Genomic DNA, 21,739 nt, shown 5'->3' with positions numbered 1-21,739 from the left:
TCTCTTGTCCTTTGCCCTCAAATCAAGCCACCCATCAAGGAGATAAGACACACACCGACCGCAAACACCGCGCCGCTCGCCAATTCCCACTTCACCGCACCAACTGCCCCACCTGCAACGTTATTCGTGGGCAAAGTTGTCGGCGCCGTAGTATTGGTCCCATTGTTATTCCCGCCGCCACTCGAGCTGGAGCTCATCTGTGTGAAATTCCCGCAATTCAACCTCGTCCCGTTCGCGCTGTGCACGACCACACTGCGATTCCCGAAGAACGCCACGTTGCTGGGATCGGTGCTCACGTACAGGTCGAGGTACATGGCTTGGAAGGTGCCGACGGCTTGGGAGTCACTGGAGGTGGAGGAGGTCAGTTGGGAGATATTGCCGTGTTTGCCGGAGAGGTCGCCGGGCTGGCAGGTCCACGGGGCGGTGGCATCGCAGGGAGGGTCGTCCTGTCTGCCAAAGGGCGAGAGATGGCCACCTGTGGCGGTGCAGTTTCCTGACGCAGGCACGGGGTATTGGTGGATGTGGTATTCTGAATGGAAGGTTTAGTCGTCGTCTTCAACGCAGAGGAACTTCGGATTGCCAAGTCACGCTCTATGAGAACTCACTGAAAGGACCCTGCGAGATATCTGGAAAGTCAAAGAAGTTGACATTGAAATTGACGCCAGTACCGTTATCGCTAGAAACCCCGGTAATCTGCCCTTGGACAGGTTTCCCGGCTTGTAGGATCGCCTGGAAGGTTGCGCGGGAGGGGTTGTTTTGAGTGACTGGAACGTCGGTGAGGTTGCCCATCTCTTGTGCAATAAGAGGAAGGACGAGGACGAAGAAGGGGAAGAGCATGCTGAAGAGATTCATCATGTTGGATTGCACGAGGTTGAGAGCAGTGGTAAAGAAGTGTGCTGACTGCGGGTGTCTTCGATTAATAACTGCAGCTAGGTCAGCTCGAAGCTTTAGAGATGCAAGTATTGACGGCAGAGGACGTGGCAAGAATCGTGAGGATGGATGGATAGATGATCGTGGTAAAGAGGGGAGAAGAATCGCGTCTTTATTGTCTCTGGTCACAGGGTTGGGTTGATACAGAGCTGAAGTGAGACGGGAACAAAGTGAAGAGGCGTTTCGACCCAGCAACCGGCAGGAATCTGGTGCGCAGGCAACTTGCAAATGTCACTCCAAATACCATTTGTCCCTTGGAAACGTTGGGAAACCAGTCATGTAGCAATCATGACATGCATCCCAGTCGGACTGAACGAATATCACCACGGACTTGTGAGCAAGGGAGAAGTAATATAACAAAGGAGCTGCAACGTGACAGATCAATGGTAGTTTTGTGAGAGATGCCGCTCTCAAGTCACACAACTCGGACCGGTTGCCTGTGCACATCACCCATCATTCAAGCTGCGACTGGTAGAGAGAGAAAGTGTTGGAGAGGCTTAACAACGAGGCTTATGGTGTTTGTCCAATGTAGTACTGGTCGATACAGCAGCGTTTATGGGCACATTCCTCCCGAGTCATTCAAGCTGTGTGGCTTCGTTCTTGATCATTCATCGCAGTCCCAATGGCAATCCCCTTGCTAGACCCTCGTCCAAAGCTGTATCTTCACATGGCCGTCCGCACGGCACACCTGAACGGGAATATCTGTGCCTTGCTCACATCCCACGCTCCTCCCTTTGTGTACGCATCGTTTGCCAAGAGTTCCTTGACTTCTTGCTCGGTATTTGCCTTTATCAACATGGCACTGCCAGTCATATCCGGAGTCTCTCCCTCAGCGGGGTGTTTCGAGAGAGTCGCACCGCCAAAGACCACAATCCCCGCCTCGATCTTGGGTGTCAACGCTGAAAGATGCTGCGGGCGGACCGCGAGTCGCTTGTCAAGGGCATTAGGGTGATCGGGAACGATGACCAGCCATTCATTCGTAGGGATCGCCGAGGAAGACATGGCTCTGACAGATCGGAGGTTTCGCGGAGCAATTAATGGACCCAGGTGGAGAGTTCGAGTTGTTTGCGGGAACTGGGAGGGTGTTGTGTGAACACTTCTCAGAGAGTGCAGCTGACGGTAACCACGAAGCAGTTTCGACATGAAGCTCCGGAGTCAGGATACTGGTTGATACGGAGTCAAATATTGTATGACCAAGCACCACACGCTGCGAGACTGAGGACAGCCGGGGCAATTATCGCTGTCCAGGATTGAATGCCGGTCGAACTCTTCTCCACAGCGCAGGGCGCGAAGTGGGGATGTGAACATGTTCTTAGGGCGTCGCCAATTTGTGGGGAGCAGGAATCTTCAGCCTTCTCAAGCTCTATCTCAATCTTTGTGCGAGGTCTAGCTCCTTCCATGCTTCAGTTGACTGCCTCGACTCATCTTGCATCGGAACCGTACCCTTCGAGAGATACCCTGACATCCAGTGCTCCGGATGTCCAAGACCGAGGTGCAGCTTCATCTCGCATCTCCCCAGTCCCTCAGTTGTCAGCCCCTTTCCAAGAACTCGCGAAAACATTCACCCATCATGGTATCGGCCTACGAAAATTCTTAGGAGGCGTGCTACACGCCCTCGACTCCCACATGGTTGACTCTAGCCGCTCATGATTGTCTTTCTCCTCTTTTTTGAAAACCCCATGCTGGATATCCATGTCTCTTCCTGTACTGTCAGGCATTAACGCCTCCGGTCGGACCCGAACAATCCTTCTATAGCATCGCTCTAGGCTGGTCTTTGGCCAGAAGAGTATCTGCAACCTTCCTTCGTTGTATCTTTCCCGTGGCTGTCTTGGGAATCTCTTTCAAGATCCAAACCTGTCATCTCAGTCAGCGCGGCACTAAGATGCACCTGCCAGATAAAATGCACATACCCTGCTCGGCTTCTTGAACTTGGCCGTCTTGCTGGCAACGTAATCAGTAATGCCCTTCTCAGTCACCGTCTTCCCAGGCTTAGGAACAACTGCCACTCCCACTTCTTGGCCGTATAATTCTGAAGGAATAGCAAAAGTGACACCGTCTGCCACGTCTGGATTGGCGATGATCACATGATCCAGCTCGATCGGGCTGATCTTCTCCCCCCCTCTGTTGATTAGCTCTTTGATCCTGCCGGTGATGAAGACGTAGCCATCTTCATCCATCTTGCCCTGATCTCCTGTGCGGAAGAATCCCCCCTTGGTGAATGCTTCTTTGGTAGCCTTTTCATTATTGATGTATCCTTTCGTGACATTCTCTCCCCTTACACAAATTTCGGCTTCCCGGCCCCGGGGGACTTCATCGCCTTGCTCGTCGAGAATCTTGACTTCGACTCCCTGGCCAATTCCCACACTGCCGGGCTTTCGCTTTCCGCGATGTGGGAGCTGGTTCGAACACATCTGGTGAGCTGCTTCTGTCATGGCATAGGCTTCAAGAACTGGTGCTCGATATGTCCTTTCAAGTTCCATAAATGTTTTCGGGGACAGTGCCGATGAACATGAGCGGATGAATCTGATCTTGGGTATCGGGTTAGGTGCAGGGTTCTTTAACAGAATCTGATGAATCGTCGGCACGGCTGTGTACCAGTTGGCTTTGTGTTGAATAAAGTCGGCCCAGAAGGATCGTGCAGAAAAATGATCTGGAACAATAGCAGATCCCCCAGCACTCAGGGGAGACAGAAATCCAGCCAACAGACCGTGCACGTGAAAGAGTGGCATAACCAACATCGTCCGATCCTGAGCAGTAAGCTCGTAGGTGTTTTGAATGTTCTGCATTGTTCTTGTCAGGTTGCGATGGGTCAATGGAACAGCCTTCGGGCGCCCGGTGGTCCCACTGGTGTGCAGAACGAGTGCGACATCTTCTGGTTGAGCCTCAGCGACTGATTGAGATTGTCTTTGTGCCAGGCAGCCCTGCTCTTTCACATCCAAGACCAACTTCGTTCCATCCACGTAGCATTCTGCAATGGCAGCACGATGTTGCCTGGCCGCTTTCACAGCAGGTCCGTCCCGGGCATGTGCTCCTCGAGGCAATATAATCACGGCTGAAGAAAGATCGTCGATGTAGAACTCGAACTCGCTTTGCTTGTAGGCAGGATTCAGAGGGGCCGCAATTGCTCGTTGGAAAGAGGTTGCAAGAAAAGAAACGATAAATTCGTAGCTGTTGGGCAAGGCTATTGAGACGGCGTCGGCATGTCGGATACCTAGATGAGCGAGTTGTTTCTGAAAAGCCAACACATCCTGTGCCAGTTGCTCAAAGGAGACAGTCAAAGCAGTGGGTTTTGTAGGCACAATGACTGCTATGGCGGAAGACGACTGAGGGAAAGAGGTGGACAGAGTGGATGCGACCATGGCTGTGCGGAATGTGATAAAGACTGCTGGAGAAAAGAGATTCAAAGGAATGAGACAGAGACGGGACAACACAACAATATGGGTATCTCAATTAAAATGCCAGTCTCCTCCTATTCAAGCTGTATTCGAGAAAAGGCAGCAGAAAAAAAGAGTCTGAAACATGAAAATGACGTGATGCCCTGCGACGTCGACAGATAAGAAGACCAGCATGGCAAACGGGCTCCATCTCGATATTAGTATCTCACCGGGAACCATAGAAATGGCGTGTGGGCCACAAGGCTTGACTGTTCAAGTATATCGGGTGATACGATAAGTCCATGGAGATGGTAGCGGGAGCTTTGAATTCAGCTTGGAGAGATTGAAGTCATCCGAATATGACACGACACGAAAATCCACAGATGCGCCCGAAGTCAAGCGATTGGTAAATCGAACGGCCCCATGGCAAGCGGCTTCCGATGCAAGCAGGGCTATCAGGTCCAGAATTTATTAGGGCACCAGAGATTACCAATAGGGGCCAACAGTGCCTAGAACGGGGGGGCCTTCTGCAGGCTAAGTCACTTCCCTTCCCCCGAGAACTGCCCGTCGGTGTCCCAATCACGAGACCGCAGTTTAGACTCTCCGTGGAAGTCACTTTCTAAGTCGCCGCACCTCGCGCTCAAACCCACCTTGGTCTAAGCAAAAGCACATGTGAGAACATGTCCAACAATGCGCCGACACCCACGCGCGGAGGCTTGTCGCTCTATGCGAACCTCCTTGACCCGAATAATGCTGGTCCTGGGACCATCTCCAGCGCACCGGTCTCCTACAAGCCGGTCGAAAGCTCTCCCGAACAGGATGAGGCTGTCAAACGACAGCAAGCACTCGCTGGTACATCTCTTCGTCGTAAGAACCTAGAGGTTTGCTGGATGGATCTGCTCACGTTTTGCGCCATGCTCTCGCGTGATTTACAGCCTCCCTAAGATTCCAACCTACCAAAAGACCCCAGATCGCCGCGCAAAAGGCAAAAGCAAAAGCCATCGCCAGTAAATTCGGTGTCCCTCCAGCGGCCAGTACTACAACCCCCACAGTCGAAGGCGCCCCAAGTACTGCCACAGAAACTTCAGTGCCGCAACTACCTGCGCCCAAGACCACTCTTGCGGACTGGGCAGCGACGGCGTCGGACGACGATGACGTGAACAATTTCTACTCTGGGAAGCGACAGCGAGGAGGTCGTAAGAAGCGTAAAAAGAACAAGGCAGCGGCAGAAGTGACTCAGAATTGGGATGACATCTACGATCCGAGCAGACCCAACAATTATGAAGAATACAAGCACAGCGAGGAGAAAATACGCGAAGTTAGGGAGTGGAAGGACCTCCTCTACAGACACCGCATAAGGCAGAGGAGTTATAGTGAATCTGAAGACGATGACTACCATCGCCCCATGAACAGTAAGGAAAGAGGGTTCGGACGGGTTTGGAACTTACTGATATGGTGGCAGAACAATTCGCTCCGCCTTCCATGTCTTTTGCTCCTCCACCTAACCTGAATGACGACAGCCCTCCTCCACCGCCACCACCTGTCGAGATTCCGGACGATGCAACTGGGGAGGACGCGTATCTGAGACGAATGCGCATGAGCCAAGGCCAGCCGCCAGTTGTTCCTTCGCCTCCAGCAGACATCCCGCCACCTGGTCAGATTTCCAGGGCACCAGTACGGTATACCTTACCCACTGCACCAGAAGACCTTTCAGCATCTGGACCAAGCCAGGGACATGATGTTGCCGAACCTGAAGCAGGTGTTGATGAAGATGGCGATGATGACGAACCACGATCTAAACGTCCTGGGCAAGTGGGATTTGCTGAACGTCTGATGGCGAAATACGGCTGGAGCAAGGGTCAAGGCCTCGGAGCTCACGGCACTGGGATCATCAACCCCTTATATGCCAAAGCCGACAAACGCAAGAAGAAATCGGATGCAGAAGGTGGTGGCTTCGCTACTCCGACAGGTACTGGTAAGATTCTCGGTGGTAACAAATCCAAGACTGCCCTTGTCGAGGAAGAAGGCAAGTTTGGAGCAATGTCTGAAGTGATTCGCCTTGAGGGCATGTTGAACGGCCTAGATCTCGACGACGAACTCACTCAGGGAGAGGGCGGTCTGCTGCAAGAAATTGGGGAGGAATGTGGAGACAAATACGGCAGTGTCGAGAGAGTCTACATCCATCGACCAGAAAGTGAAGAGGGCGAAGCATTGGTGTTTGTACAGTTCGTGAGCCAGCTCAGTGCTCTGCGGGCAGTCAATGCTTTGGAAGGGAGAATCTTCAACGGCAATCCCATCAAGGCCAAATTCTGGCCCAAGGAGAAATTCGATGTGGCGGAATATGTCTAGAGGCATAGAATTTATGTCGAAACGGAGAAAATTGCTTGTGATGGATTATTGATTGCAGTTGACCATGTTCCATGCGAACGTTTGGAGGAGCAATAAGCGTGCGAGGTGGGCTGGTCTATCATTGAGTGGTGGAAACGCGGTCAGGGGCCACAGGGGCGCGAGGAGCCAATTGCATCATCGCTGGACTGTTCTCTGCCTGCATGTTATTAAACCACAAGTGACCACCTCCATAAACCAGAAAGCCAGTTCCCAAATTCTATCGCTTCTCCTCGTAGAAACCTCTCAGGCTCGCCCAAGATGTCAGGACGCGATGCCATAAATCGAGCATTTGCCAACAATTCGCAACTACGAAAGAGAATCTTTGACGCCATCGGTAAGTGTCCAGTAAGAGAGATCATCCCACGGTGGTCCATTGTTAATGGGATGCCGCAGACGCAACTCCGCAGCATGCGCCCCTTTTCGAGGACATTGCATCCTACCACCTCCATTCACATCAAGTGAACGGCTCTGCACAGGACGAACCCGCGTCCAAGAAGCGCAAACTCCCGGACGGCTCCTCTCTTCCCCTCGCGCAGACGGCGCGGAAAAGTGACCAACCGCGCGAGGTGGTCTTTGAAGCAAGAGACATCTCATTCTCGCTCCCGCAACGAAAAAAGCTACACCTGGGAATCGCGCAATATGGGGCAGACATCAACGGCGCGGACACAAAATTTGCCATTTACACCAGGAATCCTGCCAGCAATGAGGTGGAGATGGAAGTGCCCCTGGACCAGGTCACCTACGCCCTGAGACTGCCTATACCTGAGAAGGCCGCGAAGCAATACAACTTTGTGTTACTCCTGAAGCCAGACTCGAACAACAACACTGACGCCATCATCTGGGCTGTCAGTGACGGCCCGCTCAAGTCGGGTCACATCCCCAGCAGTGACCTTGCTAAAATCGCGCCTGGCCCTGATGACATGCTCGAAAACGCGCTGGGTTATCTGCTGCAAAAGAGCGGGAAAAGCCTCACACTCCCTACCGCGGAGGAATTCTCCAGTGCCAAACCCGAATCCCATCGGAAAGGCGATAAAGCGTATCATGTCAAAGCCTTCCGCGGGAGTAAGGACGGATACCTCTTCTTTTTGAGCAATGGCATTTTCTTTGGATTCAAGAAACCGCTCTCTTTCTTTGCGTTTGAAGACGTTGAAAGCATTTCTTACACATCCGTGCTGCAGAGGACATTCAATTTGAACATCGCCTATCGAGCCAGCTTAGCGGATGGGACTAATAGTGAAGAAATTCAGGAGGTCGAGTTTGCCATGTTGGATCAGGCTGATTTTCCGGGGATTGACGCCTACGTTAAGCGGCATGGTCTACAGGATGCCAGTCTTGCCGAGTCGAGGCGGGCAAAGAAGCTCAATGCGACGGCCAACGGCAAGAGTGCAACACAGAACGGCGCTGAAGGCAATGCAGAAGGTGACGAAGACGACCGAACCGAGTTGGAAAAAGCCCAGCAACAGCTTGATGAGGAAGAGGATGAGGAAGAGGAAGATTACGACCCGGGAAGTGAAGGGGAGAGTGAAGGTAGTGGCGCTTCGGACGAATCGGACGACGAGTATGATCACGAGTATGAGCGGGAGAGAAAGAAGATGAAGGGACGGGATCTGATCAAGGAAGAACTCGGCAGTGAAGCAGAGGACGTGAGTGTTACAGAAGACGAAGACGGTGATGGAGAAGGAGATGAAGAAGGCGACGAAGGCGAAGAAGGTGACGGAGCAGGAGATGAAGAGGATGAGGAAGCACCCGGCGACGAAGACGACGGCTATGACGAGGAACACGTGTCCGATCAAGTCCCCATCCACGAGAAGAATGTCGCCGTATCAGGAGGAACAGAAACCCGTAGCGCGAACTGGGGCTATGAAGAGGGCATGCCCGACCCTGACGACGAGGATCAACTGTGATGATGATGACGATGATGTCGATGTCGATGCCGATGCCCCGATCTGCTGTTTTATACATGTGTCCGTATTTCGGATTAAGAAACTGATATAATATCTATCCCTGACCCAAGGCTTTTGAGAATATGCTGCGTACGCAGGACGTAGTGCAGAGTACGTAATACATAGTACCGAGCGAGCGAAAGAGTGAGTGCGGAGTTCCCGAGTATATTGCCAGAACCATTGGAGTCATTATATCTTGTCTGTACTACCCAAAAAGCGTTGATTCAGTCATCTTTCAACATGGGTTCACAGCCAAAAGCACCTGGAGCCTAGTGCCCAGGAGTGACAGTGAGTGAGATGAGTATTCGTCGCGCAACCGCGCAGTTGTCCAAGCATCCAATCCAACCCAACCTAATCTGATCGATGCAATCTATCGATGCAAATTTTTCAGCAGCCGATTTTTGATATATTGATACATATACATATACATGATTTGAAGAAGGGGGGAGGAGCCTGGGGATATAGATAGAAAACAAGGGGCAAAGACGGCCGCGTTGGAGCTGACGCTGGTCTGTATTATGAAAAGCAGAAGGCGGCGGCCACGAAAAATTGGTAGACAAGGGAAAAGGAAAAAAGGAAAGGCAGATAAAGAGGTGTAGGTTTAGCGCTCAACCATGTAAAATGCGCGACAGGTGAATAGGCCGACAAGGTCGACAGGTCCCAAAAAAAAAGGAATCACAAAAGCCCCGCGTCGCGCAGCCTGGCCCTGAGCACCAGCGCCAGAGTGGCCTGCAATGACACGGCGACCACGAGGACGAAACACACGGTGCGTCGCCTCCGCGGATGGATCCAGCCGACGTTGCCCTCGAGGGCGCTGACGGCGAAGAGCATAAAGTTGAAGCAGCCGTGGAAGAGGGCCGGGTCGCGCAGGATCGACCAGCTGGTGAGGATGCTGGCGAGAGTGCTATGTTGTTCTCCTACTCCTCCGCCGACGAGTCTGTCGTGGCGTGCACGCACGAACATGTTGGCTCCGATCAGGGCCGCGGTCATGCAGTGTCCCGGTGTGCCTATCACTGCTCTCTCCACGGCCGTCAGGAGGGCGCCGGCACCACCTCCAGCTGAAGAACCAGAACCACCGCTACCTTTGCGCTGACGGGCAGCACCGACCAAAAAGGTGATGTTCTCCACCGTGGCAAAGCCCAGCGCCGCCGCAACCGCAACGGTGATGTAGTCACGGTAATTAATGACGTTTCCTGCACCGTGTGAGGATCGCTGCGCCCAGTCAAGCATCGTTGTGATGGCAATGTACTTGATCGACTCCTCTACCAGGCCCGCAACCACGAACGCGAAGAGCATCATAAACACCCAATACGCCGGGCGACGGGACATTTCCCGCCGTCCCTTCCGGTGAGCTTCGTCTTTGATGTCGTCTTCGGTTTTGACCGTCTCGGCGAGATACACCATCGCATTGGTGTGGCCGTTGAAGCAGAGCACGGCGAGGAGGTAGGCGAGAACAGATTGCGCGAGCATGGCGACGGTTATGCCCACGGTGCCACCCAGGATGAAGGTCCAGACGAGGATGCTGGTGTCGGTTCGCTTTTGGTGGTCTCGACTGGTCTCGCGAGAATAGAGGTAGACAGTAGGCAAACATATCAGGAGCAGCCCGACGAGGATGGGCAATTTCGTGCGTGGAGCCACTGAAGAGAGTAGTTTCGAAAGCAGAGAGTCCGCTTGCGCAGGAGGTTGAATAGTGGCATTTCCGGCAAAGCCATCCTGGCTGCGAGGTTCTGATGAGGTAGACCGCTTGCGCACTATTAAGGGTTGTGTATCACTCATGATGAAGTTGGTCAATTTTCATTCGGGTCGCAACGCATGGCTGATTGACCAAAATCCTCGACAATGGGATCGAGCGATTTGCATCTTTATGAGGAAAAAGGTAGACCATACCGAGGGTTTGAGAAAACAATCGAAGCGATGGTATCCGCCTTGTCGCTACTGTTGATCAAGGGAGGAGGTCCACAGTTTGTGGCCAGCCTCGTGATCGTATTCGTGATCGTATTCGGGTCTTGGCGCCGTCTCTGAGCGAGTCTCGTTTGCGACGAGGTGTGGGGGTTTGCTCCTTAGCCACTGTGCCACTCAGCCTCGCTCTCAGATTGCGGGGCCATTCATCATCCTTCTCGCCGAAGCGATGAGATCCGTGGTCAAGCCATCGGCCGTCTGACTCTGGAGTGCCTTTGCAGAGATCTCCTCGACTAGGAGCCTCCCAAAGTCTCTGGCCCACCAGACGCGACGGCCGAGTTTCTCGACCAACGCGCCCCAGTGCATCAACACCAGCAGCGCGACGTGGTCATTAGCCCTGATGGCATAGACATAGTCCTCGCCGGCCATGTTCAGCCAGCCCAACACGTAGCCTTGATAGTCGAGATCTTTGCCTTGGCCGACACATTTGGCGAAGCATTCCTCGAGCAGGGTGATGGCCTTCTTGCACGCTTCGGAGTGTGCGACGTGCTGGACCTGGTGCTCGCAGCATTCGTCCACGGTCAAATTGATTCTCCGCGTATTGGCCGTCTTCAGTTGGGACAGGGCCACGGCCGTGTCGTCGTCCAACGGCGATCGAGGTAGCATCTCGAAAGGCGTGAGTTTCTGTATGTAGGAATTCTGGGCCAGGTATTGCTCTGCCGTGTCGCCGAGAACGGCGCTGCATCCGCGCAGCAGCTCAAAGTGCGTCAGCGTGTTGAGCACCATACTGTCGTCGTCGTCGTCGTCGTCGCCGCCGCCTTCTTGAGAGCCACAGGCCAACTCAGCCATGAACTGCGACGACGCCAGCGCGAGCACCATCAGCATGAGAGAAAAGCACAGCAGCACCTCGCAGCTTTCCTTGTCGGTGATTCCTTGGTGCTGCTGGAGCCGACGGCGGAACCTGTTGAGCGCATGGGTCTGGTACTCGACGGCCACGGCGAGGTATGTCGCCCGGTCTGGCGATCTAGAGGCTGAGCAACAGCTGGCCGAGTCGAAGGCGGCCAGGGCGAAAAGGCCCGCGCGGAGGAAATCGTGCTGCAGCGACCACCGCGGCATGGCGATCTGCCAGATATAATCATCCTCGGCCACCTTGCTGCACAGGCTCTTGTAAGTCACCGTCGACCAGCGGTGCATGAGCTGGAGGTCCAGCAAGCCAGCCTCATTGGGAAACGGCGGCGGGGGTTCCCCTTCCGTGGCCACTACCGGAGCCCCACGGTCCAATAATGGCGCATCTTGCGCCTGTGCAAGGCTGCTAGAGTCTGGACCCGCGTACAAGTACTCGCATGCTGTTCCCCGGAGTTTGCAGCGGTCACAAGGGGGTCCAGTCTGGGTGCATTTGACATGGCCCCGTTTGCAGGTTAGGCAACCTCGGCGCGACTTTTGATGCGAGCGTCGTGGCGGCATCAGGGGAAGGGAGCCTTTCGATTGCGCGATAACGAAACATAAGAGGAGGCACAGTCAAGGGAAATGGCGCTGACTGACTGACTGACTGACTGACTGGGGTGGGTGTGGAAGTGGGAAAGAGGATCGTGTACGAGGTAAACCAAGCACCAAGTCGCTGGAGAACGAAAACAAAAAGGTACGAATACGATCACGATCACGAGGTGGAGTCGCCGTCACATCGCAGGCAACGAATCAATTAGTGTAATTTCCACCGCAGTTCCTCTTCACAGTCTCACACCCGAGACCAAGCAGATTTCATCATGTGAATCGCAAAACCCAGGGGTATCAGTGCCATGGAGGCAGTCCGTCTCGAGAACAAATATATCATCACCGCTGCCGCCCTGCGCTCCAGCCTTTCCTGCGTCCAGCACCCAACATCTCCCAAAAGCACATGCCCCTACATCCACCCAAGAAAGTCGTTGTTCAATCAGCAATGCCAGTACTTTTAACACCTGCTCCTCTCGTCTTGTCAAGGCTGCGTCTCAAGCCTGGACTATCGACACTTGACCTCAGACATCCATCTCAGCCACTCCAGAACTTTACCAAACTGCGACAACAATTCAGCCGCCCAGCATCATCATCCACCCGCACTGAGCAGCCACCCAGTCCCAACACCAAGACGTCTCAATCGAGTCAAAGTAGGCCGAATCCTTCTTACCCTTCGTTCAGCTTATCACATCTGGGTGCCTCTCGCGCCGTCAAAGTCACTGTAATCGCTTCTCTGATGGTGTTTGGGACCTTGGAGACAATCTTCTGGATACAGACCTTGTGGAGGCATTTCGGTCCCACTCCCCAATCCTCCGACCCTTCGTCGTCGTCAAATTCACAGTCCGAAGATTGAGACGATGGCCGATAGAAGATGGTTCTGTTGGGATCTGACAACGTGTCATTGTATAGTCTCTCCGCTTCCCTCGCAAATTCATCACCTCCAACTTTGATAGATTGATATTGAGAGTCCGATGGTAGGCCGGGTACCACCCTGGAACGCCAGAACTGGTCTCAAAAATTCATAATTTATTCACCGTCGATCGGAATTTTACCCTTCTTCCTATTGCTCTCGATTTTCTCCAGCAGCTCCACGACTCGGAATGGCTTGGGAAGGATGTCGTCGACACCTGCCTCGAAAGCCGCCTCGATCTGCTCTGCACGGGCATTCGCGGTGATCGCAATGATGTGGATATGTCGCTTCAACTTTCCCTTGCGCTCCAGCTCCCGTATGCGCCTAGTACACGTTAAGCCGTCCAACACCGGCATCTCCACGTCCATCAATATGCAATCGATATCAACGTCCAGGTTGGAAGAAGGAGTCTCGACCATTTGGATTGGTCGATAGTCGTGCCACGCCCTTGTTCGGGGTAGGAAATCCAGGGCCTCAATTCCGTGATTTGCATTGTAGACTGTACAACCTCCCCTTTCGAGCTGTTTGGTAAGCACCTGTGCATTGATGATGTTGTCTTCAACGAGAAGCACAGAAGGCGGCCGCTCGGTTGGAGTGATGCGGGGAGATCCTCCAACTGGAATTTCCGCCTTGAGAGCGGTAGACGTACGCCGCGGCATCGACGATGAGTCTGGAGTTTGGGGAACCTGCACATCGTCGTCTGGAGCGGCTGCTCGCCGCGCTTGTACGTAGAATGCAAAAGTGCTGCCTTTGCCCCTTTCAGTGATGACCCCGATTTCGCCTCCCATGTTTTCGGTAAGTTCGCGAGAGATGAAAAGCCCAAGACCAGAGCCACCATATTTGATATGCGTCTTCTTCGTCCCTTGCTGAAATCTATGGAATAGTCGAGCCATCTCCTCCTGTTCCAAGCCCCTGCCTGTGTCCGAAACCGAGAAAAGAAGATTTACTGGCTCGCCTTCTGCCCACTGAGGAAACTGTATAGGTGGACGCTTCTGTTTCTTCGCAGGAAACCAAACGATATTGTCCATGTGCGGCGGCTGGCCGATGAAAACTGATCGTCGGATAGTGATTTTGCGGATAGCTTCGAGTTTTGTGAATTTGATTGCATTTGTTAAGAGGTTGATGAATATCTGCGTCAGCCGCACTGGATCTACACAAACCCAGTGGACATTGTATCGCTCCAATGTGTCGTCTGCAGCACTTTCGACAGTGATCGAATGTGTATTAAACTCTGCTCGAAACATGGTCAACACCGACTCGACCACAACATGTGGTTTGGTCACGACTGGGGTGATGGAGAGAAGCTGAGAGTCCAATTTTGACAGTGTTAGGACATCATCGACAATCCGTTTCTGGTGTGAAGCACACAGCAATATGGTCTTTGCATATTCGACATTGTCCTTGAGCAGCTGGTGTGTAGCCTCTGGTGACCGATCTGACGAAGCCCAGTCGTCTAGAGACGCAACAATCCCATCTGCAAGCTGGGTAATTGCCCCGAGAGGATTTCTCATCTCGTGAGACACAAAATCAATGAATGCCTCTTGTAACTTTCGTGCCTCGGTTGCCTCGAGAGCCAGGCGACTCTGAACTTCTTCTGTCCACTTGGTTTTGCTAATGTCTGTGACACAGCAGACAATGCTTTTGGCCTTTCCATCGTCGAGAGCTGGGAAAGCATGTAGCATCAACCAACAAGATTCTTCACTCGGACATGGATTTCCAGCAGTAGCTGGAGGCTGCCACGTTTTTCGCAGTCGCAATTCCTGGCTGACGGGCTGAAGGTCCTTGAGCAGTTCGTGCCACATTCCCATCATACGGTCTTTTTCACTGGGATGGAGAGGCTCGAGGAAAGAAAACTCGTATCTGTCTTCAAGAGAGTGACCGGTCATCTCGTAGTACTCTGTGGATATCTGTAAGCGTATATTGCAAGTTGACAGAGCGAACAAAACGACGACTTGGATACGATGTGGCATTCACGATGATCTTTTGAAAAGCAGAATACTCACGCCGATTAGCCCATATGATATTTCCGGCAGGAGTAAGACGAATCATACCCACCGGGCCATGTTCAGCAATCTCTCTGATTTGCCGCTCCCTTTCTTGAAGCTGTAGATTGAGTCTTTCAGCGCGCTCATATGCTTCTTCACGGTCGACAGCAAAGGCAATGGTGGCAGATGCTTGTCGGCATAAGGATTGGATGAAAGCTTCATCTTCTTTCTGATAGTTTCTCCTCGGATTGAGGCCAAATACGACCACACCCAGCAGTCTGCTGCTGACAGAAACAGGTAGCAGTGCCATGGAAATTGGGGTATCACCGTAGCCACGCCAATCGAACCCTTCCAGGAATTTTCTAGGGAGTGTGTTGTCCAGATGGTGGAGTATAATCGGTTTATTTGTGGCTTTCAATCGGCGGTAATAGAATAGAAATCCTGCGGACCCTTCATAAATATCGACGTACTTGGGAACCAGAGGATGTCCACCTGGCGGTAATCCCAACGATTGTTGTAAAGTCAGCTTGCAAGACGAGGTATCATCCTCAGCCGAGTATGCGAAAGCCATCGGGAAGTCATGTGGGTTCTCTTTCAAGGCTTGGAAAAGATGCTCCCAAACCGACCCATTCGGATCTGTTGGCGGTGCGCTGATTGAGTAGAGCATCTTCGACCTCCTTTCCCTTACCTTTTCATTGGTAATCTCGGTTGCCCGGTTGTAAAAGCCGTTTACTTTGCCCTGCTCATCGAGGATGGGCAGTAGGGTTCCGTTCCAAAAACTCTCTTCAAGACGCCCGTTAGGCTGTTGGGGAAACAAGGTCAGCTCCATGCTCTTCATGGTGTGACTGTTGTCTTGCATCACCCTATAAAAGCTTTCCAAGGTCGACCATGACTGTTCCCATATGTCCTTGAAAGGTTTTCCTTGTATTTCAGACTGAGTGTTGAGCCTCTGGCACACGTCGTTGTATGCCGTTAAATTGAAGCAAGCAGAGAAAGAAGGCCCCCAGTAGACGACGGCGGGCGAATTATCGGCCAGCACAAGACTGACGACCGTCCTCAGAGAAATTGGCCAGGTGTCCAAGGGCCCAAAATCGGTCGAATTCCAGTCCACGCTGGTCAAGAACCAGTGTACATTTTCATTGCGGGGGAGATGGCTTGTCCAGCTCGTAGTGTGTGGTTCTTCTCTCAATGAACAGCGTGACGGGCGCTGTGGTAGCTCGGACTTTGAACGCGCAATTCGAGGTGTACACGGTGTCCAACGACCCGTTGATCTGTCCAAAACCGCTTCAGAAGACTGGAGGTGTTTGTCTGATGCATTCGAGTCAAGTTGGATCAACAACTGCTCTTTACCGTCTTGGTCAACAATAGACGATATACCCAGCTGTTCCAGTGTCCAACGACGAGACTGCGGGTTAGGGTGAGTTAACGATTCTCCCGAGTCCATTTTCGGGAAACACTTTCACCAAGCCTCGACATCTTCAATAATCATGGTCTGAGTTGGAAGCCGGAGGCGCACTGGCCATTCCCCAAATGCTCAACACGATTGTCCAATTGCGGTAAAAAGCAGTGCACCTTAAAAATCCGAAAGGAAACAAACGGAATTGCTTTCCAAGGATGGAAAAAACAGCACCGCAGCGATGATTGGCAAAAGCGAAAAGGCGAGAGAGTAGGAGACTCCCATCTTTCAGACTTTGGTGAGAAACAAGGAAAGTGTGGTCCATGATGGCATCGAATTTGGGGTATTTTACCTTTCGGGAAGTCTCGTTTCCTACAACGGTAGAGTGAAGAAAGGCAATTGTAGTCGCCATCTGCCACGGTGGGCACGGGCCATAGGCCAACTAGGTAGTCGGTGCAAAAAGCTCATCCCGTTTCATGATGGGGATTGGCATCGAACTGAAGCCGCCATGATTGCTCGAGGAAGTGAGACCTTTGGAGACCTAAGCCATGATCGTCGCTTATGATACGGAGGAGGGAGTAGGTTGAGGTGATTAGCTTCGAGCTTGAGCCTGGCATGCCTGAACTCCTGGGGAACCTTGAGATAGCCTGCGCCACACTTTACTCAGATGCCCGTGTTCCCGCCCATATGGACGGCCTGAGATCTTCTGAGCCCGCGGGCCAGTCGCTTAGCGCTCCCTGCCTAGTTGCATGTCAGATATCTCAGTTTTTTTTTTCTCACTTGGCAGTATGGCAACATCCAGCTATTTTAGAAAACCTTGCGGTGGCGATAGGTACCAGCGGACCTCAAGTGTCGTTGCCTCGCGCATCATGTTGATGAGGCTGTAGTGCTGCAAGCATTTAGATGCCTGGGAGATGAGCTTTCGAAGGATTTTGTGATGAGCCGGATTAGAATGGATCTCGTGTCTGTTCGGACAGCTTTGAGGAGGCTGGTAGGACAATCTCGTCAGGTATTCATCAAGGGATATCTCCACGAGGCATTCCGGTGAAGATGGGCGAATCAATTTGAGGAAGAACAGCAGAGACTTGAGACATATGCAGAAGGAATTATCATGTGAAAGATGTGATGCAACATTGCGAAGCTGCAGCCTTGTGTTACACCCCGAAAAGGAAACGCTCCGTCTCTTGTCCACTCCTTAGGTACCTTTGCGAGGTACCTGTACAAGTACAACAGGTACAAGTACGAGGCTTCAAGTACCTTGAAGCGACTACCTGGGTACCAGTACCCAAACCCCTCAGCTCTTCTCGGCTGCGAGAGACTTTCCAGGACTCTACCAGTACAACGTAACATTCGACACCCACAACCGGATCGGGATATTTGTGCCATCACTCACTTTCTGCTGACCATCTACCTCCTTCACCGCATATTAAATGGTCGAGGCCAAGAACAAGCTGACGACTTTGACGACTTCGGGGCTCGCTTCTTCGAGACAAAGAGACCGTTGTAACTCGGAACATGTACCGAGTAGGAGCAGATAGGTAGATATATCTCACTGGTCTGCGGAACGCCTAAACAATAAATGCTGACATCTCCCCTCAAAGTCCAGATAAAGTGCCCATTGGCTTCTGTACCTGTCGCTATGGCCCAAGTCCAAACTTCATATCTCTACTGAGGAGAAATCTATCAATCTATCGCACCTCGAGGACGTCAAGCCCATCCACACCCGTAAAAGGGGTCCGTTGCGACACCGATCCTCCCACTCCTTGATCTTGTGGCAGCAGTAGCCCACATCTGGGTACAGACCATGGCAGCAAAAGATAGAGGACCTGTGGCATACCACTCTGGCAATATCTTCACGGCAAGCAATCATGGAGACCGCGTCGACGCATTCATAGTCTCACCAAGCGGCCAGTTTACAGCCGTCGGAACCAACAGTGACATTCTAGACATTGCACGCCGCGAGAATCTTCCCACATTTGACCTGCAGTCGCGCTTTGTGATGCCGGGTATTCACGATGCCCATGTCCATATTCTTGTTGCAGGGCTCTCTCGTCTCTCCAATCTGAAGCCTGGGTTCGACGCCACCACGTCCAATATCGCTGAGAGGCTCAAGTCGCCGTCGTGCGCCTGTGAACACGCCCATGCATATGGAGACTGGATCGTTGGGGACCTCTACCGCATTGAGGATTTTGATCGAGAAGCCCTGGACCGTGAATTCCCCGATACTCCAGTCCTTTTGCGGGGAGGGGCAGGTCATGCAATGTTCCTCAATACCGCCGCCCTGGAAAGATCGGGATACAGCCTCACAGAACCTGACGGGCCACACAGCCATTTCTTCCGCCGCGCAGATGGCACCTTGACTGGTGAAATGACCGAGCTAGCCATGACTAAGGCAGCACTCGCGATGCCGAAACCAGAAATGGCACACATCAAACGCAGTATTCTGCACGCAGTGAAGCTGCTTCACTCGGTAGGAGTGACCAGTTTCCAAGAAGCGGCGTCGAATACTCTCATCCTCAAAGCACTAGGGGAGCTCGATGCTACTGAGGAGCTGAAAGTGGACGTGCAAACGCACATCGTATACAAGCCAGAGCAGCTTGCGGAAGAATGTCTCGAAACCCTGCACAAGACGCTTGATCAGGCGGACAGTTTACGGTCTCAACATGTCCAGACCAATTTCGTCAAATTCATGCTGGATGGTGTCCCACTGCATCCGTACTACACGCACGCCGGTCTCACTGAGTCTGGAGCGATTGAAGAGACCAAGATACAGATCGACGACCTGGCTGAAGCCGTCTCGAAGTTGGATGCGAGGGGCATGACATGTAAGATCCACTGCACAGGCTTTGGCAGTACACGTCGAGCCTTGGATGTGTACGAGGCTGTAAGGAAGACCAATAGTCAAGGGCCGAGGCATGAAATTGCGCATTGCAGCGGTGTGCATGATGGTATGTCCCATATCTGGGCTTGGTGAGAAGACCGCTAATGCAGGCAGATGATTATCCACGCTTCCGGCAGCTAAATGTCACCGCCGAGATGTCTCCTTCAATGTTCTTCGTTCATCCGCTCACTACCATGTCCAATGGCCTGATGGACTGGAGCTGGGGGAAGATGATCAAAAACGGAGCTCATCTGACGGTTGGAAGTGACTGGGCCTTCCAAGACCCGTCCCTCCTACCTGCTTGCGCTCTGATTGCGGACAGTGTCGCAGCTGCACTGCCAGCCACGGAGGCCGTGACAATTACAGCTGCAGAAGCGATCTGTAAGATGCTAACCGTCGCAGGTGCGATAGCAACGGGCCGAGAAGACAAGACTGGAACCATTGAGGTTGGAAAGAAAGCCAACTTCATAATGATCGACCGTGACCTGAGCAAAGGTGAATTCGATGGAGCTCAGGTCCTGGGCACTTGGTTTGAAGGCGAGAGAGTTTATGAGCGCCCTTGACAAGAGTCTCGGTTCATATAGGCATCCCTACCGCGTGAGACGAACCTCATTTTGCCATGGTGTTTCAACTTGACTCCTTTTCCTCTCTCATCCGTGCTAGAAATCCGAGGTAGAATTGGGGCCCGGCCGTAGTACCTGTTGTAAGTGCCTATACTATTGTAACCAGCGTAAAGCTGCGTCATCACGTCAACGCACATTTAGCCTGATATCGTCGGGCTTGAAATTCGGATTTCTTTCGTTTCGCCATATCCCTCGGAAGTGATGCCCTGGATCTTTGGATAAGAGCGACAACATGAAGTACTATGTAGCAAGTCTGGCTGCGGCTGTCATAGCGGTTATCATCTGGACTCCTCTTTCCGCACCAGACGCAGGCTTCGACCCGCAACCGGTTCTTGCGAAGGCCCGCGTGATCACTTCACGGTCCTGGGAGTTTGGGACGCTGACTGAAGCTCTTCTTGAGTTCTATGACGGCGACTTGACTGTCTTTGGATCACATCCTTTTCCGCAAGGACAGATACCCAGAATCCCTGATCCATCCAAAGTCCAAGGTCTTGCCTTTGCGAGAGGCGTGATATGGACCAATGGCTCAGATCTTCTGGTCGACGGCGAAGGTAAGTTGTGATCGGTTCTTTTTGATCAATATGGGCGACGGAGTTGGCTCTGATTACGGCCTGGATCCCTCAGACTCACAAGGGGACAGGCTCAGCAGCGGATCCTGCGTCCCTTGGAACAGCCGCCTTACTTCTATCCCACCACAATAGGACCTACCTCGACGCTGCAAAACGGCAGGCAAACTACCTCACGACAAAAGCCACAAGGTTCAACGGTCATCTCATGTCGTCACCCATCTCGCACCGCGAGGAGCCTCCCGAACTCTGGGGTGATTTCGTCTATATGGTGCCTCCATTCCTTGCATACTATGGTGTGGCTTTCCAGGACATGAAGATCTTAGAAACGTCTGTGCAGCAATGTCAGCTTTACAACGCCGTTCTGAGGACGAGTATCTCGCTGAAAGATGGACAGACTTGTCATGGCCTATGGAGGCACATTGTCTCCGAGCCTACACAGCTGGAGCCGGGGATCTGCTGTACAGACCCAGATGTATGGCTTACTAGCAATGCATGGGCTGTAGCAGGAATGACTCGGGTCTTGGCCACGATTTTGAAGTGGCAGTCTCCTTCAAACAGTGCAATCGAGCGGCTCCAATACATCGAGTTCAGGGACCGGAGCACAAAGGCACTGACAGGTATCATTGGCGATATGCTGAAGTGTACCATGGCCCAGAGTCGAGATGAAAAGTCTGGTCTTCTGAAGAACTATCTGGACGGACCATTCCATCGTTCTTCTCCCTGGGCTTATGGAGATGCTGCGGGCACTGCGCTGATGGCCTCCGCAGTCTATAGGCTGGCAGTCCTCCTACCAGAAGTCTACGGAGGACCGCGCTTTCTTGACTGGGCTGAAGTGAACCGTCATGTCGTAACCAAGCATATCAACCAGGACGGCAGTGTTAATCCCGTGGCAGATGTCGGCCACGTCCCAAGTACAAGCCCCGTCAATCAGACTAGTGAAGGTCAGAGTATGGCGATCCTGATGTACAGTGCGTGGCAGGATTGCATCGCTGCCGGAGCATGTGGCCGAAAAGCGCGCTTCTGGGATGCGATACCGTGGAGACTGAATGTATGGTAGTGGGCAGAAGGAGAAATCAAAACTTCAGACCTTCAATTCAAGTAGCAAAAACATGTATTGTAGACAAGGCTGGCATACCAGAGGATCACGGACTTTCTTCATCGGTGGGATTCGGGGCTGCGACTTTGGATCGTAAGAAGGTGGGGCGCGGATCGGGCTGGAAAGGCCAAATGCCAAGGCGAGGGGAACCCCTGGTGGCTCCCCCAGCTAGTTCTCTTTTCTACTTGTAGGTGCTTCACATGGGCGTCCAGGCGTCCTCCAGTGCCTTAGGCTAGCCCGGGACGGCCGGGGTT

The 21,739-nt window shown here is 52.6% G+C and overlaps 8 protein-coding genes and 1 non-coding gene across 9 annotated transcripts; 5 read left to right on the top strand and 4 right to left on the bottom strand.

The window, feature by feature from the left end:
* Positions 1 to 17: 17 nt before the first annotated feature.
* On the bottom strand, positions 18 to 855 carry AYO20_07754 (hypothetical protein; the record flags this gene model as incomplete). Its single annotated transcript, XM_022646038.1, has 2 exons — positions 18 to 529; positions 606 to 855. 2 exons carry the CDS (start codon positions 853 to 855, stop codon positions 18 to 20), a joined length of 762 nt encoding a protein of 253 aa, XP_022497977.1.
* Positions 856 to 1,593: 738 nt separating this feature from the next.
* On the bottom strand, positions 1,594 to 1,932 carry AYO20_07753 (hypothetical protein; the record flags this gene model as incomplete). The annotated part of the gene is made up of 1 exon (XM_022646037.1): positions 1,594 to 1,932. The coding sequence occupies one exon, from the start codon at positions 1,930 to 1,932 to the stop codon at positions 1,594 to 1,596; it is 339 nt and encodes a 112-aa protein (XP_022497976.1).
* A 747-nt stretch (positions 1,933 to 2,679) lies between these two features.
* AYO20_07752 (hypothetical protein) lies at positions 2,680 to 4,289 on the bottom strand (the record flags this gene model as incomplete). The annotated part of the gene is made up of 2 exons (XM_022646036.1): positions 2,680 to 2,784; positions 2,841 to 4,289. 2 exons carry the CDS (start codon positions 4,287 to 4,289, stop codon positions 2,680 to 2,682), a joined length of 1,554 nt encoding a protein of 517 aa, XP_022497975.1.
* A 695-nt stretch (positions 4,290 to 4,984) lies between these two features.
* On the top strand, positions 4,985 to 6,653 carry AYO20_07751 (hypothetical protein; the record flags this gene model as incomplete). Its single annotated transcript, XM_022646035.1, has 3 exons — positions 4,985 to 5,171; positions 5,240 to 5,716; positions 5,767 to 6,653. 3 exons carry the CDS (start codon positions 4,985 to 4,987, stop codon positions 6,651 to 6,653), a joined length of 1,551 nt encoding a protein of 516 aa, XP_022497974.1.
* A 297-nt stretch (positions 6,654 to 6,950) lies between these two features.
* Positions 6,951 to 8,596, top strand: AYO20_07750 (hypothetical protein; the record flags this gene model as incomplete). Its single annotated transcript, XM_022646034.1, has 2 exons — positions 6,951 to 7,026; positions 7,086 to 8,596. The coding sequence occupies 2 exons, from the start codon at positions 6,951 to 6,953 to the stop codon at positions 8,594 to 8,596; spliced, it is 1,587 nt and encodes a 528-aa protein (XP_022497973.1).
* Positions 8,597 to 9,310: 714 nt separating this feature from the next.
* Positions 9,311 to 10,411, bottom strand: AYO20_07749 (hypothetical protein; the record flags this gene model as incomplete). Its single annotated transcript, XM_022646033.1, has 1 exon — positions 9,311 to 10,411. The coding sequence occupies one exon, from the start codon at positions 10,409 to 10,411 to the stop codon at positions 9,311 to 9,313; it is 1,101 nt and encodes a 366-aa protein (XP_022497972.1).
* Positions 10,412 to 13,325: 2,914 nt separating this feature from the next.
* On the top strand, positions 13,326 to 13,409 carry AYO20_07748. Its single transcript has one exon. It is a non-coding gene; the product is annotated as a tRNA-Pro (tRNA).
* A 4,711-nt stretch (positions 13,410 to 18,120) lies between these two features.
* Positions 18,121 to 19,760, top strand: AYO20_07747 (hypothetical protein; the record flags this gene model as incomplete). The annotated part of the gene is made up of 3 exons (XM_022646032.1): positions 18,121 to 19,141; positions 19,218 to 19,264; positions 19,308 to 19,760. 3 exons carry the CDS (start codon positions 18,121 to 18,123, stop codon positions 19,758 to 19,760), a joined length of 1,521 nt encoding a protein of 506 aa, XP_022497971.1.
* A 292-nt stretch (positions 19,761 to 20,052) lies between these two features.
* On the top strand, positions 20,053 to 21,446 carry AYO20_07746 (hypothetical protein; the record flags this gene model as incomplete). The annotated part of the gene is made up of 2 exons (XM_022646031.1): positions 20,053 to 20,371; positions 20,461 to 21,446. The coding sequence occupies 2 exons, from the start codon at positions 20,053 to 20,055 to the stop codon at positions 21,444 to 21,446; spliced, it is 1,305 nt and encodes a 434-aa protein (XP_022497970.1).
* Positions 21,447 to 21,739: the final 293 nt, after the last annotated feature.

The sequence above is a fragment of the Fonsecaea nubica genome (genome assembly GCF_001646965.1).
Source record: "Fonsecaea nubica strain CBS 269.64 chromosome Unknown Scaff56, whole genome shotgun sequence".
Taxonomy (NCBI): domain Eukaryota; kingdom Fungi; phylum Ascomycota; class Eurotiomycetes; order Chaetothyriales; family Herpotrichiellaceae; genus Fonsecaea; species Fonsecaea nubica.
This window is presented reverse-complemented; position numbering and strand designations above follow the sequence as displayed.